The 13,321-nt window shown below is 36.1% G+C and overlaps 1 protein-coding gene across 6 annotated transcripts in view; it reads right to left on the bottom strand.

Moving 5' to 3' along the window:
- Positions 1 to 2,449: 2,449 nt before the first annotated feature.
- The window catches only part of LOC149240730 (uncharacterized), a 93,945-nt gene continuing 83,073 nt past the window's right edge, over positions 2,450 to 13,321 (bottom strand). For 2 of the 6 annotated variants that reach the window (XM_089373788.1, XM_089373789.1), the window contains 2 exons: positions 4,786 to 4,898; positions 2,450 to 2,976 (listed from right to left, as the gene is read on the bottom strand). In XM_089373788.1, coding sequence (XP_089229914.1) covers positions 2,637 to 2,976; positions 4,786 to 4,898 — 453 coding nt within the window. In that variant the 3' untranslated portion in view covers positions 2,450 to 2,636. Of the gene's footprint in view, positions 2,977 to 4,301; positions 4,380 to 4,562; positions 4,607 to 4,785; positions 4,899 to 13,321 lie in introns of all 6 variants that reach the window. The other 4 variants (XM_089373793.1, XM_089373792.1, XM_089373790.1 and 1 more) reach the window with 4 other exon arrangements.

Raw genomic sequence — 13,321 nt, forward strand, 5'->3', positions numbered from 1 at the left:
AAGAAGAATATCTTTGAGATGTGTGCATCCTTAACTAAGCCATACCACAGTACAAGCCAAAATAGAAAAATTGCGTTGAAAGAGAATCTGAGAAATGCCAGGGTGTTTGAAACTAACAAGTTGCAACATACTTGGCCAAGATCACTCAAATTATATGTGATTTGGCAACATTAGGGGTAACTATTGATAATGAAGAGTTTATTAGATCAGCCTTGAGTGGTTTTCCTTCGAAATGGGATGTCTTTGTTAATGGTATTGTTGCACAGGAAAATCTGCCCAGTTGGGATAGATTGTGAGATGATTTTTTATAGGAAAAGACAATGAGACATTCCAAAAATGCAGGCCAATATGATGATGGGGATGATGAGAAAAATGTTGCTTTCGCTGCAAAGGGAAAAAGTAAAATAAAGTGGGGGATTTGCTTCCAAAAAGAACATGAGCAAAGTGAAGTGCTTTTCATGTCATAAAGTTGGTAACTATTTGAGTCAATGTCCATACAAGAAGAAAAAAGAGATGCGCGCAGTAACAATAGCATCCACTGAGATTGATGGCTTTACAAAAAAATTCGAGAAAGATTTTTCCATTGTTGCCTGTATTTCAAACAGTAGTATTGTTGTGTATGAACACAGTGGGTTATGTCTAGTGGATAGTAAAACATCCAATCACATTATGAGAATGACGTCAGTGCTCCACAGTGTTTCATAGATGAACCCAAACTATCATGTGAGTTTTGGAGCTGGCACCACACATGTAGTAAAGCAGGTTGGATGTATTAGATTCCAGCGATAGTTAATAGATTCCAGCGATAGTTAAGAGGATTTCCAGGGCGGATGGTACAGATGCTCTCAGTGTCAGCGTTGGAGGATGATGGATATAGTATTTTGTTCAAGATAGATAGGTTCTTCTATATTCAAAGGGAGCGACCTTGGAAGCAGCAGTAGTGCTTGGCATCAGATAGGGGCAATCTTACAAGTTGTTGGAACCAACAAGAGTATTTGAGGGGATCTTAGATACAAGATCAGTGTAAGTTACTGAGGGGGCCAAACTAACTAAGAAGAGTGATTCTTCAAGCACTGCTAGCAGACTCAGTTGGTATGATAAGACATTGATAGATGCTCAAGAGTGTGATAGGACTCCTCGGAGCATCGCTGGTTATGAAAAGTTCTCATCTCGGGTTTCAATTAAGGTAGCAAGACAGACTTCGAGGTCAGAGGGAGCAGCTACAGAAACTGAGATGGGCTTAGAAACATATCCAGATAGAAGAGGTTCTTCCAAAAGTACCTCCCTCGCTAAGAGTGTTGAAATTTAGAGCTTGCTCCGGTGCACAAGCCTTGTGTCGAGGCGTGCAAAAGACACCCGCATATCACCTTTAGAACACTTGCTTTAGGTTGAGCAAGTTATTGATGTAACTTAGCCTAAGTTTAACTTGGGAAAAAACATAATAATATGTTGCCTTATTGAGCCCAAATAAAAAAAAAAGATAAAGTGAATTATTTCTTTTAGTGAATAAGTTTTAATCTTAGCCATTAATCTCAAATGAGCGAGACCTAATCTCGGCTATCAATGACTTTGAGAATAGGGTTAGCATTAGGATTAGGGTTTTGGCTCAATTTAAACTTATAAAAGTGAGGCTAAGGTGAGGAGAAGACACACAACAACAAGAAGTTTGAGGGCAACATATCAATGAGTGAGTTGGGTCTGAGAGAAAGCAGAGGGATTGGAGATCTAGATTTGTGAGTGAGAACATATCCGTCGGATCAGATCCAGAGGTTTTTGTAATCTGTAATTTCTCAATTGGGCCATCATCCTAGGACAGGAGCCCAAGTAAGTTTCGAAATTTTAATTAATGAACTGATTTGTTGAGTAGAAATATGTTTGTATGTGATACCATTGTTGTTTGTGAGTATGTGATTCAGATTGTAATTTGCTTCCGTTAAATTTTTGTGTTAAGAACTTAGCCATGTATTTGTTCAATTATTAACAATTTACCACGTGTTGGGTTCGTGTAAGTGTAATTTCTAACACTGCCTTTGACTTACACGATATGTACTCAAATTTAGGAACATATATATATATATAGGAACATATATATATATATATATATATATATATATATATATATATATATAATTTGATACCAATTATCCAATAAATTCCCAATGCATAAAAAATAAATGAAAGGATAAATGGAAAATTGTTACTAGTTTTCTCCACTGCAACTATCCATGCATTGTCATGACGATTATAACACAACTCCATAGATAGATTGATTTGTATTATATTTACGAATTTACCTTACAATATTTCCATGATAGAAGTGACTTATTAAAACCTGCAGCAGAAGTGACTTATTAAAACCTGCAGCAGCAGAAAAAGAATGGACAAAAATATAGTACAAAATTGTGTGGGATTAACAGCCTTACAAAATTGGGTGGGATTAACAGCCTCAAAAAGTACATCGCACTTTTTTCAACTAAAATTTATCTCAGGAACTATATTTTCAGTCCCCACATGCAGAAATTCCCACTGAAGTGCAGCACATTACAAGGCTCTAAGTATGCCTTACTTCCAGCTATGCACTTTGGCAGACACTGTAGAAGAAAATAACACAATTTAAGACAAATTGGATAAAACAATCAACTTGTGAAAACGGAGATATTTGCTCTCAAATATTCTGGACACGTCAACTGTTCTTCTGCACACAATTTACTGTACCATTTCCTTAGAATCTGTAAGTGAGTTAAATGAGCTTTTCCCCTGCCAGCACTTTCTGGGATAGATTCTGTATGATCTGATCTTGCTGTTTTTATATTTACGGAAATAAGCTCGTATAAGGACTGGGCTGCAGCTAGCTGAGATGAGAATGGAAATTGCCGAATGCCTTTGTTCATACAGTGCAGATCAAGAAATGTCGATAAATTACATCTTAGCTCTTCAACACCACGATGCTCATGTCCATCATAATCAACACCAAACCTGAAAAGGGCATTTGAATAATTAAACATTAAATCTTTCTTACAACCCCCAAAAAATTGCACAAGGAATTGGATCTCATTGGTATACGTAAGCATACAGTATAGGAATAGTCTGATTATCTCAATGAACACTTTATAAACAACTTCTTAAAGATCGGCAAGATAGACCTTTGTCAAAAAGATCGAAACAAAATTTAATCAATGTTTTGTCATATATTCACTGCCTTAAATGATAAGAAACTGGAGAAAGGGAAAACGCCAACTATCAAATGTTTGGCAATAGTTTTGTAAAGATATTTAAATTTCAAAGGATTTCATAAGTTTATAGAAATTTTGGTGAGTTTTAAAGTAAAATGATTTTATCTTGTAGAATTTGGAAATATCATTTTCAGAAAAAGGTGGAAAGCGACCAATCATTTTTGGAAAAAAAAAAATGAAAAATTAATCAAATGGCAAATTTTAGCCTCTAAAATTTTCCTTGCCTAAGTGTCTACTACGGGTGCCATGATGCCATCCACAAATGTGGGAAAGCATCCCTAGGTTTGCTCGCGAGGTTTTTCTTGGAAAAAAAGATGGATAGATAGATAGATTATTGTCGTCCCAAACTGGCCATCCCATGAAAAATTTGGGGGTCTACTCCAACCACTCTAAAAATGCATTCCCACATTCTAGAAACTCATGCAACATAGATAATATATGGTTGCAAATTGAAATCAACCTCCAAAAAAGAACCCAAATGCTACAACATACAATTTCGTAATGCAACTAAGCCTACCTAATGTGTATTATTTCAATCAAAAATTGAAATACATAGCTTATCATCTAACAAATAAAGCATGAATTCACAACGAACTCCACAGATCAAATCATTCTCACCAAAAAGTAAACTTCATAGATAACATGCATGCTTCCCAACTTTTTTTTTTGCTTCTGAAATTTCATTTTATTCTCAATATTCCTCATGTTTTATGGGTGACAAACATGCCCGTATTGATATTTCCACAATCTCAGCATTTCATCAATGTGCATCATTCTCTTTGTACTCCGTAGTAAAATATATTTACCTGCTCTTGAAGCAAGTGAGGATATCTTGTTATAACTCTTGACATTCATGAGTGTTGTGCCACTTGCACCATTAAAAGTAAAAAATTCTCTACTCTCTCACAGTAAAATCAATTTACCTATTCTTTCACTAAAATGGATTGGCTTTTAAGTTTTCAGTCTTTCCTATTGAAAACTGTCTCTCTGATTCCTCTATAATAATGATCAGGGTAGAAAATGCTTAATTGTACCTTGATGTGGTGATTCATGGATGGAGAGAAATACCTACATCCGTTACTACATCATTTTGCTTTGCTCAAATCCATTGCAGGCCTTAATGTTTGAAACATGTTCCATTTGTCACTTTAGCCAATAAATTGTTTTCCAGCAAAACAGGAGTTGTCCATGATACATAATATAAGCCCAAAACACTATCAGTAAAAGGATTATTGACGGACAGACTTATGATCTATATGATCAGAAAGGAACAATCACTGTCATATGTCAAATAATAATATGGACGAGATTGACACAAATAAACTATACCAGTGAACACCATCTGAGAAAACAGAGCAGAGTTGCTTAATAATCTGCAAAACGTTAAAATAGGAACTATTATTCTTCAGTAACAGGCTAATATCTTGGCACTGACATTCTTAAGAATTAACACCAGATATAAAAAGTCTAAGCAAAACCTCACACCATATAAACAGGCATACAAACAGCAAGTTAACATTACATCATGATTCATCAAGTGAAGAATACATACCTTCCAATATTGCCAAGCAGCATAAAAATAGCTGCTATGAGCACCTCTGGTACATTAGGTTGAGCCATTCTCCAGAGATGAGGTATGAGTTCATTATACGTCCAATCCCATCCCTTATGCCATAAATCAAATAAGTCCATTATCAGTCCAAAACATGATAAGCCATAGCAGGATAAATATAAAGATATTCTACCCCAGTAAAAATCATAAGCCTTTTCTACTACATACAATGATATAAAATACTAAATATTAACAATTTGTTTTGAATTGCAACCTTCAAGATTACAACTCACAAGTCCTATTGCCAATCCAATTATAATACACTGCAGCTTCGTTGACAAAAGAACGTTCCATGCTACAACATCTTAATAGTAAACCAAATCTTACATGTTGAACTAAGCAACTCACAAGTATCAAACTAGTTTATTTCTCTAAATAATAAATATTTTTCTAACTAAATTGAGTTCAACAATGGAAACAAAGGAAGACAATGCAATAGATAAAAAATGATTACTAATACTGGAGCATTCATTACCCAAAGAAAATAACCTGAAAACCTTAACCAGAATTCCTGCCCAGGAAGAGAGAGACAAGGATTAAGAGATTAGAATAGTTTTCAATGTTCATATTAGTAGCTATGTAGATGAAGCAGGAGTCTAGACTGAGTTCTATCTGTGCTACATGTGCGGCAATTGTTCCTGAAATATTATGATTGAAGGCATTTAGAGCACAAATACTCAAACAAATGTAGTAGGTATATTTGAAAGGAAGCAAATTAGAACCAATATGATCCGATCTTGCCAGTTTTATTTATAGCAACCTTACATAATTATTTGCATAACATTTTTTGGACCTATCACATATCTTAAAGAGATGTTTTGATATGGTAATGATATATTTGATGATCTCTTGGAAGGAATGGCATCAGTAACTGAAAAACCTCACCCAGTATTGTCTGGCTAATATAACCAATAACATATATAGTTTTGAACAACAAAGCCCAGGGAATTGATTGTATATAGCAGAGCAACTCAGTGCTTCATAAGAGCAGATCACTCTTAAAATATGTAACTAGGTTCGGTCTCCATAAGGACATATGTAATCATGATTTTATGTATTTGGCATGATGAGAAAAATAAATTTATTATTGTTGTTCTTGAGGCATGGGTTTCATGTTCAAAAACAATTACTTTTAGGCCAAGCTCCTATTGTGAGCTTCTAGGACTTGTCATTAAGTCTACAAGTCATTAAGTCATTGTCATGTATGGAAGACCCATTTGGGGAATGTTACATATTGTAGGAAAAATTATGAGTCAAAGATAGAGTCAAAAAGACCCTCCAAGACCTTGTCTATGTGCATCAATTAAATCGGCCTATCAAGAAGACATGTCGGCCTAGGAATGATGTCAAGTCAGCCTAATAGCATGGGAGAGGAGCCTATATATAGGAGGACTCAGCCTCACTCGAGATCATTCATCAAGCATCCAAGACAAGAAGACAAGTGTGAATAGGAAAGGAAGAGAGCCTCTTGAACAGCAAAGAGAACGAGAAAAAGATCAAAGTCTACTAGCATTGTTTTTGGGTCAATCATCTCACATGTGACTGCAGCTAGGGTTTTTGCAGTAAGGTATAGCAGACCTTAAGGAGCTGAGATATAGTCCAAGTAAAGAGCAATTTTGCTAGTCAAATTTGTTGAGAAATCCAAGGAGTGGCAGTTAAATGATTTCTCTTATTATGACATTATCTTGTGATGTTTTTCATTATTATTATTTGACCTTTCGAACTATATTTTCTTATCATCAAGACTAAGGCCAAGCAACAAATAGAAGAGAACACAAGATATAGGCACGCTGCCAGGGCAAAACCCCCCTCGAAGGGAAAACCCAGTCACAAATTCTTCCTCTAGTAGATTCAAAAGATGAGACGACCAAGACCCTTACAATCTAGACTCGAGGCTACCTCCATCAAGTCATCCTTCTTCCTTTCACTGTGTTAGCATAGAATACTCTTGCCACTAAGTTTTCACTGAGACATCATCACTGCAATATCTCCTTATCATTGTAATAGCAACGAGAGACTTCATTTCTATGGTGGCACCGAGGTCTTCCCATTGTGATAACACCAAACCTTTCTTCTTGTGGTGGCACCGAACCTTTCTTGTTGATGTGGCACCAAACCCTTAATTTCACCGAGACTGTGGTCTTGTAGTAGCATCGAAACTGTGAAGTACTAAACTATGAGAGTATTGAATCTGTGATAGCATAGAACTGTGGTTGGCATACAACTGAAATCATCTCTGGGAATAATCCGACTCCTGTAGTGACACAAAAACATCTATGAAATCCAAGCTCTGTAATTCGAACTTCTTACTATAAATGGCACCGAAACTTCCTCTAAGATTACACCAAAACTTCTTCTCCGTGATCCGAACTTCTGTGATTTTATGCGAGCTTGTTGACTAAACTGTGGAGCGAGGGTATAGGCTTGTATATATAGTTGTTCCTTCTTGAAATAAGCCGACATGATAGCTTGAACCGGTGTGACTCCATTTTAGGTGAGGCCGACATGATTTCACTTGAATGTAGTCGACTAGACAATGATCTATTTGAAGTCGTCTTGAAGGACGGCTTGATGGAGGAATCTTTGACCAATAAACAAATTGACTTTGACCAAAATAATAAAACAGTGCTAAATACTCATGTAAAAGAATATTGAATGAATTGATTAACCAAGAGCAAACAGCTCAATGATAATACAAGGATATTTACAATAATAGAAACATCAGGTTTCTATGTAGAATATAGAAACAAACAGTTTCATCTAAGAAACTGCTAAAAGAATAAAAATACCAACAGCTAAAAGACTGAGCATTAAATACTAAATAGAGATATTCTAATACCCTCCCTTAATGCTCAATCTATTTACAACACCAATAGACCCGCGTAATTTTACAAATTTATCAGGACCAAGAGGCTTGGTGAAAATGTCGGCGGGTTGCTCTGTTGTGGGAACATAGTGCAACTGAACTGAGCCGTCTTCAACCAGCTGTCGAATGTAGTGGCAATGAGTTTCCACATGCTTTGTTCGTTCATGAAAGACTGGATTCTTGGCAAGTTTGAGCACTCCCTAATTATCACAAAACAAAGAAGTAGGCCCTATCTGGAAAACATGCATATCTGCAAGCATACGACGAAGCCAAACTGCCTCACAGGATGCCTTAACTGCTCCCCGATACTCTGCTTCTGTTGAGGAGAGAGCCACTGCCTGTTGCTTCTTACTAGTCCAAGTAACAGCACCAGATCCTAGACTAAACACATACCCAGCTGTCGAATGTAGTGGCAATGAGTTTCCACATGCTTTGTTCGTTCATGAAAGACTGGATTCTTGGCAAGTTTGAGCACTCCCTGATTATCACAAAACAAAGAAGTAGGCCCTATCTGGAAAACATGCATATCTGCAAGCATACGACGAAGCCAAACTGCCTCACAGGATGCCTTAACTGCTCCCCGATACTCTGCTTCTGTTGAGGAGAGAGCCACTGCCTGTTGCTTCTTACTAGTCCAAGTAACAGCACCAGATCCTAGACTAAACACATACCCAGTTGTAGATTTACGGTCATCAACCGAACCGGCCCAGTCAGAGTCAGTGTAGCCACTGAGAATAGGATTGGAGCTGCGAGTATATAAGAGGCCATAATCAGAAGTACCACGCACATATCGTAGCACCCGCTTTGCTGCTATCCAATGATCAGCTTTAGGAGCTGACATAAAGCGAGAAATGTAGCTTACTGCAAAACTGATGTCAGGTCTGGTAGCAGTAAGATAGATGAGACTGCCCACTAATTGCCTGAATAAAGTTTCATCCACAAGGGGAGAGGATGACTGTGCTGAAAGTTTGAGCCCTGGTTCCATAGGAGTCGTGGTCGGTTTGCAATCCTGCATTCTGAACCTTTCCACAAGATTTTTGGCATACTTGGACTGAGAGAGAAAGATCTGATTTTCAGTCTGCCACACTTCAACCCCCAGACAATAATGAAGAAGTCCCAAGTCTGTCATCTCAAAAGTTCTGCATAGATCTTGTTTGATCCCATGGATCAAATGTGCAGAGCTGCCAGTAATGATAAGATCATCCACATAGACAACCACAAACAAGATATCATCACCAGTATGCTTGATATACAGGTTTGCATCAGATGGGCTCCGCTGAAAACCCTGATCTGTCAGGTACTGATCAATTTTCATGTACCAAGCCCGAGGAGCTTGTTTCAATCCATAGATTGCTTTAGCTAACCGACACACTTTCTGTTCTTGACCAGCAACCTTGAATCCTGGAGGCTGCGTCATGTAGACTTCTTCTTGAAGATCACCATTTAGGAAAGCACTCTTTACATCCATCTGATGAACTTTCCAATTGAACTGAGCTGCTAGGGCAAGAACAAGCCTTATGGTACTCATCTTGGCTGTAGGAGCAAAAGTCTCCTCATAATCGATGCCTTCCTTTTGTGAGAACCCTCGAGCCACAAGACGAGCTTTATACTTGTCTATGGTTCCATCAGCTTTGTATTTCACTTTATACACCCATTTGCAGCCTATGGGATTTTTTTCGACAGGAAGATCAGAAAGTGTCCAGGTGTGATTCTTCTGAAGACTCTGAAATTCGGCTTCCATAGCCTGTTCCCACTCAGATGTACCCTTAGCCTCTGAATAGGTTTGAGGCTCAAAAATACTGTGTAGGTTAGCCATAAGAGCAAAATTGACTGTAGACTGTTGTCTGTTCTTATGTCTAGAAGTTCTACCTTCAAGGAGCTCATCATCCCGGAGATCACCTATGGTTTTAGCCCACCATTTTGGCCGAAGAGAAGAAGAACCTATATCAGGAGTAGAGGAACCAATATCAGGAGGAGGTGGAGAAGGCTCAAGAGCAATAGGGACAGCAAGAGGAGGATTAGCTTCTGGAGGAAGCTCAGATAGAGTATTATCAAATACTGATGCTACATCATCCCTCCCATCAGGTGGACTGACTGGAAGAAGAACACTGTGAGGCTGATCCTCAGAACGCTGCTCAGAAGAAGAAGACTGAAAGAATCCTCTGTCTTCATCAAATACTACATCTCGACTGAAGCTAAGACGACCAGTGGCTATATCTATCAGTCTATAGGCCTTGTGATGATCACTGTAACCTGTCATCATGAGTTTCTGACTTTTGGGATCCAACTTAGAGCGCTTAGCAGATGGAATCCAAACATATGCAACTGAGCCAAATACTTTGAGATGACTGATCTTAGGCTTACGACCAGACCAAACTTCTTCAGGAGTCTTCCCTTTAACAGCCTGAGTAGGTGATCGGTTAAGAAGGTAAACAGCAGTAAATACTGCTTCAGCCCAGAATTTGTTTGGAACACTCCTGTGTTGTAACATGGAACGAGCCATTTCAACAACCGTGCGATTGCGACGCTCGACAACACTGTTCTGCTGGGGAGTGTAAGGTGTGGTTAATTGACGTTTGATGCCATGAATATCACAGAAGTTGGCAAAAGCTGAGGAACAAAACTCCCCCCCATTGTCGGTCCTAAGGGTCATGATATTACAACCAGATTCTTTTTCAACTAAGGTTTTAAACTTCTGAAAGGTACTAAGAGCATCAGATTTATTTTTTAAAAAATACACCCACATCTTTCTACTGAAGTCATCTACGATAAGTAAAAAATATTTGCAAGCAGTGATAGAAGTTGTATTCATAGGACCACAAATATCAGCATGAAGTAACTGAAGTACCTTAGATGCGCGCCAAGATTCTCCATTTTTGAATGAAGACCGATGTTGCTTTCCCGCTTGACAGGCGCTGCATACCCCCAACTGCTGAATCTGAATATCAGGTAATCCTGACACAAGTCCCTCCCGAAGAGCTGAGAGAGATACTGCATATTGAGATGCCCATATCGCTGATGCCATAGAGTGCTGATGGGAGAGACACGTGCTGCTAGAGCCACTTCTGGAAAGTCACCGGTGTCAAGTAGCCTGTATAGACCATGGTCCTCTAGGCCAACAGCAACTGTTAGACTGGTCTCCCTGTCAATGATGGGGCACTTGTGTGCACTGAACACAACATCAAGCTGAGGAGAATTCCTCATAATCTGGCTAACAGATAGCAGATTATAATAGAGTTTAGGCTTCTGTGATCCATATCAAGTTAGAGAAAGTTTTCGGCGAAAATCACATGGAATGTCATTTGTCGACGCGTTTCGAACCAACCAGTGTGGTTCATCGTCAGGACAAGTTGAAGAACAGATCTAGCGCAGCATGTTATATAGACCGAGCAGAGCCTCCAACGACTAGTTTGACCAGCCGCTAATATTGACCAAGGGACCAGGATCAAAAGTAAAAATTAGTTGCAACAGACTATTTCTAAGACTAAATTAAGGGAGAATGAAACAAATTAAATAAATAAATTGATATAAAAACTCACGAAATAAAAATAAAAACAAATGAGAACAGATAAAATAGAATAAAACGCATACCAATAGTAAAAAAATATAAAACAAATAAATAAATTAATTAATTAGAAATAATAATGAAGCCCCAGAAATAATAAGAGAATGAAATAAAATAATCAAATAAAACCCAATTGAATGACCAAAGGTAAAGAATAAAAACCTAAATAAATAATAAAAATAGAAGTAACAATAATAGTAATAATAGTAATAATAAATTAATTAATTAAAACTAAAAACTAATAATAAAATAATAAGTGAAAAATAATAACCAAAATAGTACGAAAAATAATAAAAATAAAAAGAATAAAATTAGATTGAATAAAAAATAAAAATAATAGTATTAAGTCTTCCGCTTTGGCTGAACATGCGGAGAAAACCAATCATCATGTTTGTATCGAAGAAGCGAGTGTTATTGCTAGGATTCCGCATTTCCATCATCGTAAATTCAGGGAAGCGCTAGAGATTGAAAAGAGACCTAGTAATCTCAATAGGGATGATGGTTGGAAAGTCAGTAGGTGTTGGGTCCCTGCCCTCTCCTCCTAGTGTTTTCCGTCCTCGTTGGTTTTTATATTGTTCTCTTTTTTATGTTATCGTCATTATTTCGCCTCTCATTATTTTTATAGACCTCGGTGTAGCTTTTTTCTTCTTATATGGCTTTTCCTTATTACTATTTAACCCGCTATTTTTATTGTATTTAACTGTATACACTACTATATATACCTATTTTTCCCTTTTATTTTCTTACTTTATTTGTTTTTATTATTATTATTAGTAATTTTTATTAATTTAGTTGTTTTAATTTATTTTTATTATTATTTTTACTTTATTTATGTATTTATTTATTCGTTTATACTATTATTTTATTTTTTCTTTCAGTTTTATCCTCATTTGGTTATTCAATTATTCTAGTATTATTATTTTAATTCTCCTATTATTTTATTATTAATTTGTAGTTTTAATTAATTAATTTATTATTATTTTAATATTATTATTACTAATTAATTTATTTTTATTTCTATTCTTATTATTTATTTTCATTTAGGTATTTATTCTTTACCTTTGGTCATTCAGTTAGGTTTTATTCCTTTATTTATTACTTATTTTATTATTATTTTTATTTTAGTTATTTTAATTTATTTTTATTATTATTTTTATTATTTATTTATTCATTTGTTTATACTATTATTTTTATTTTTTATTCAATTTAATTTTATTCTTTTTATTTTTATTATTTTTCGTACTATTTTGGTTATTATTTTTCACTTATTATTTTATTATTAGTTTTTAGTTTTAATTAATTAATTTATTATTACTATTATTACTATTATTGTTACTTCTATTTTTATTATTTATTTAGGTTTTTATTCTTTACCTTTCGTCATTCAATTGGGTTTTATTTGATTATTTTATTTCATTCTCTTATTATTTCTGGGGCTTCATTATTATTTCTAATTAATTTATTTATTTATTTGTTTTATATTTTTTTACTATTGGTATGCGTTTTATTCTATTTTATCTGTTCTCATTTGTTTTTATTTTTATTTCGTGAGTTTTTATATCGATTTATTTATTTAATTTGTTTCATTCTCCCTTAATTTAGTCTTAGAAATAGTCTGTTGCAACTAATTTTTACTTTTGATCCTGGTCCCTTGGTCAATATTAACGGCTGGTCAAACTAGTCGTTGGAGGCTCTGCTCGGTCTATATAACATGCTGCGCTAGATCTGTTCTTCAACTTGTCCTGACGATGAACCACACTGGTTGGTTCGAAACGCGTCGACAAATGACATTCCATGTGATTTTCGCCGAAAACTTTCTCTAGATAGCAGATTAATCTCCATACCAGGAACATAGTATACATTTAGAAATATGAGCGTGCGTCCACCAGACTGAATTTGAACTGTACCCCTGCCAGCTACATTGTACTTTTCACCTCCACCAAATACCACTGAATCACTGAAAGGTGAGAAGTCAATAAACCAGTCACGCCTGTGAGAGAAGTGGCGTGATGCACCAGAATCAATGTACCATGCAGAGGAAGGAA

The sequence above is a fragment of the Pinus tabuliformis genome, chromosome 8, assembly GCF_031772625.1.
Source record: "Pinus tabuliformis cultivar Carrire ecotype Pingquan chromosome 8, CPIR1, whole genome shotgun sequence".
NCBI lineage: Eukaryota > Viridiplantae > Streptophyta > Pinopsida > Pinales > Pinaceae > Pinus > Pinus tabuliformis.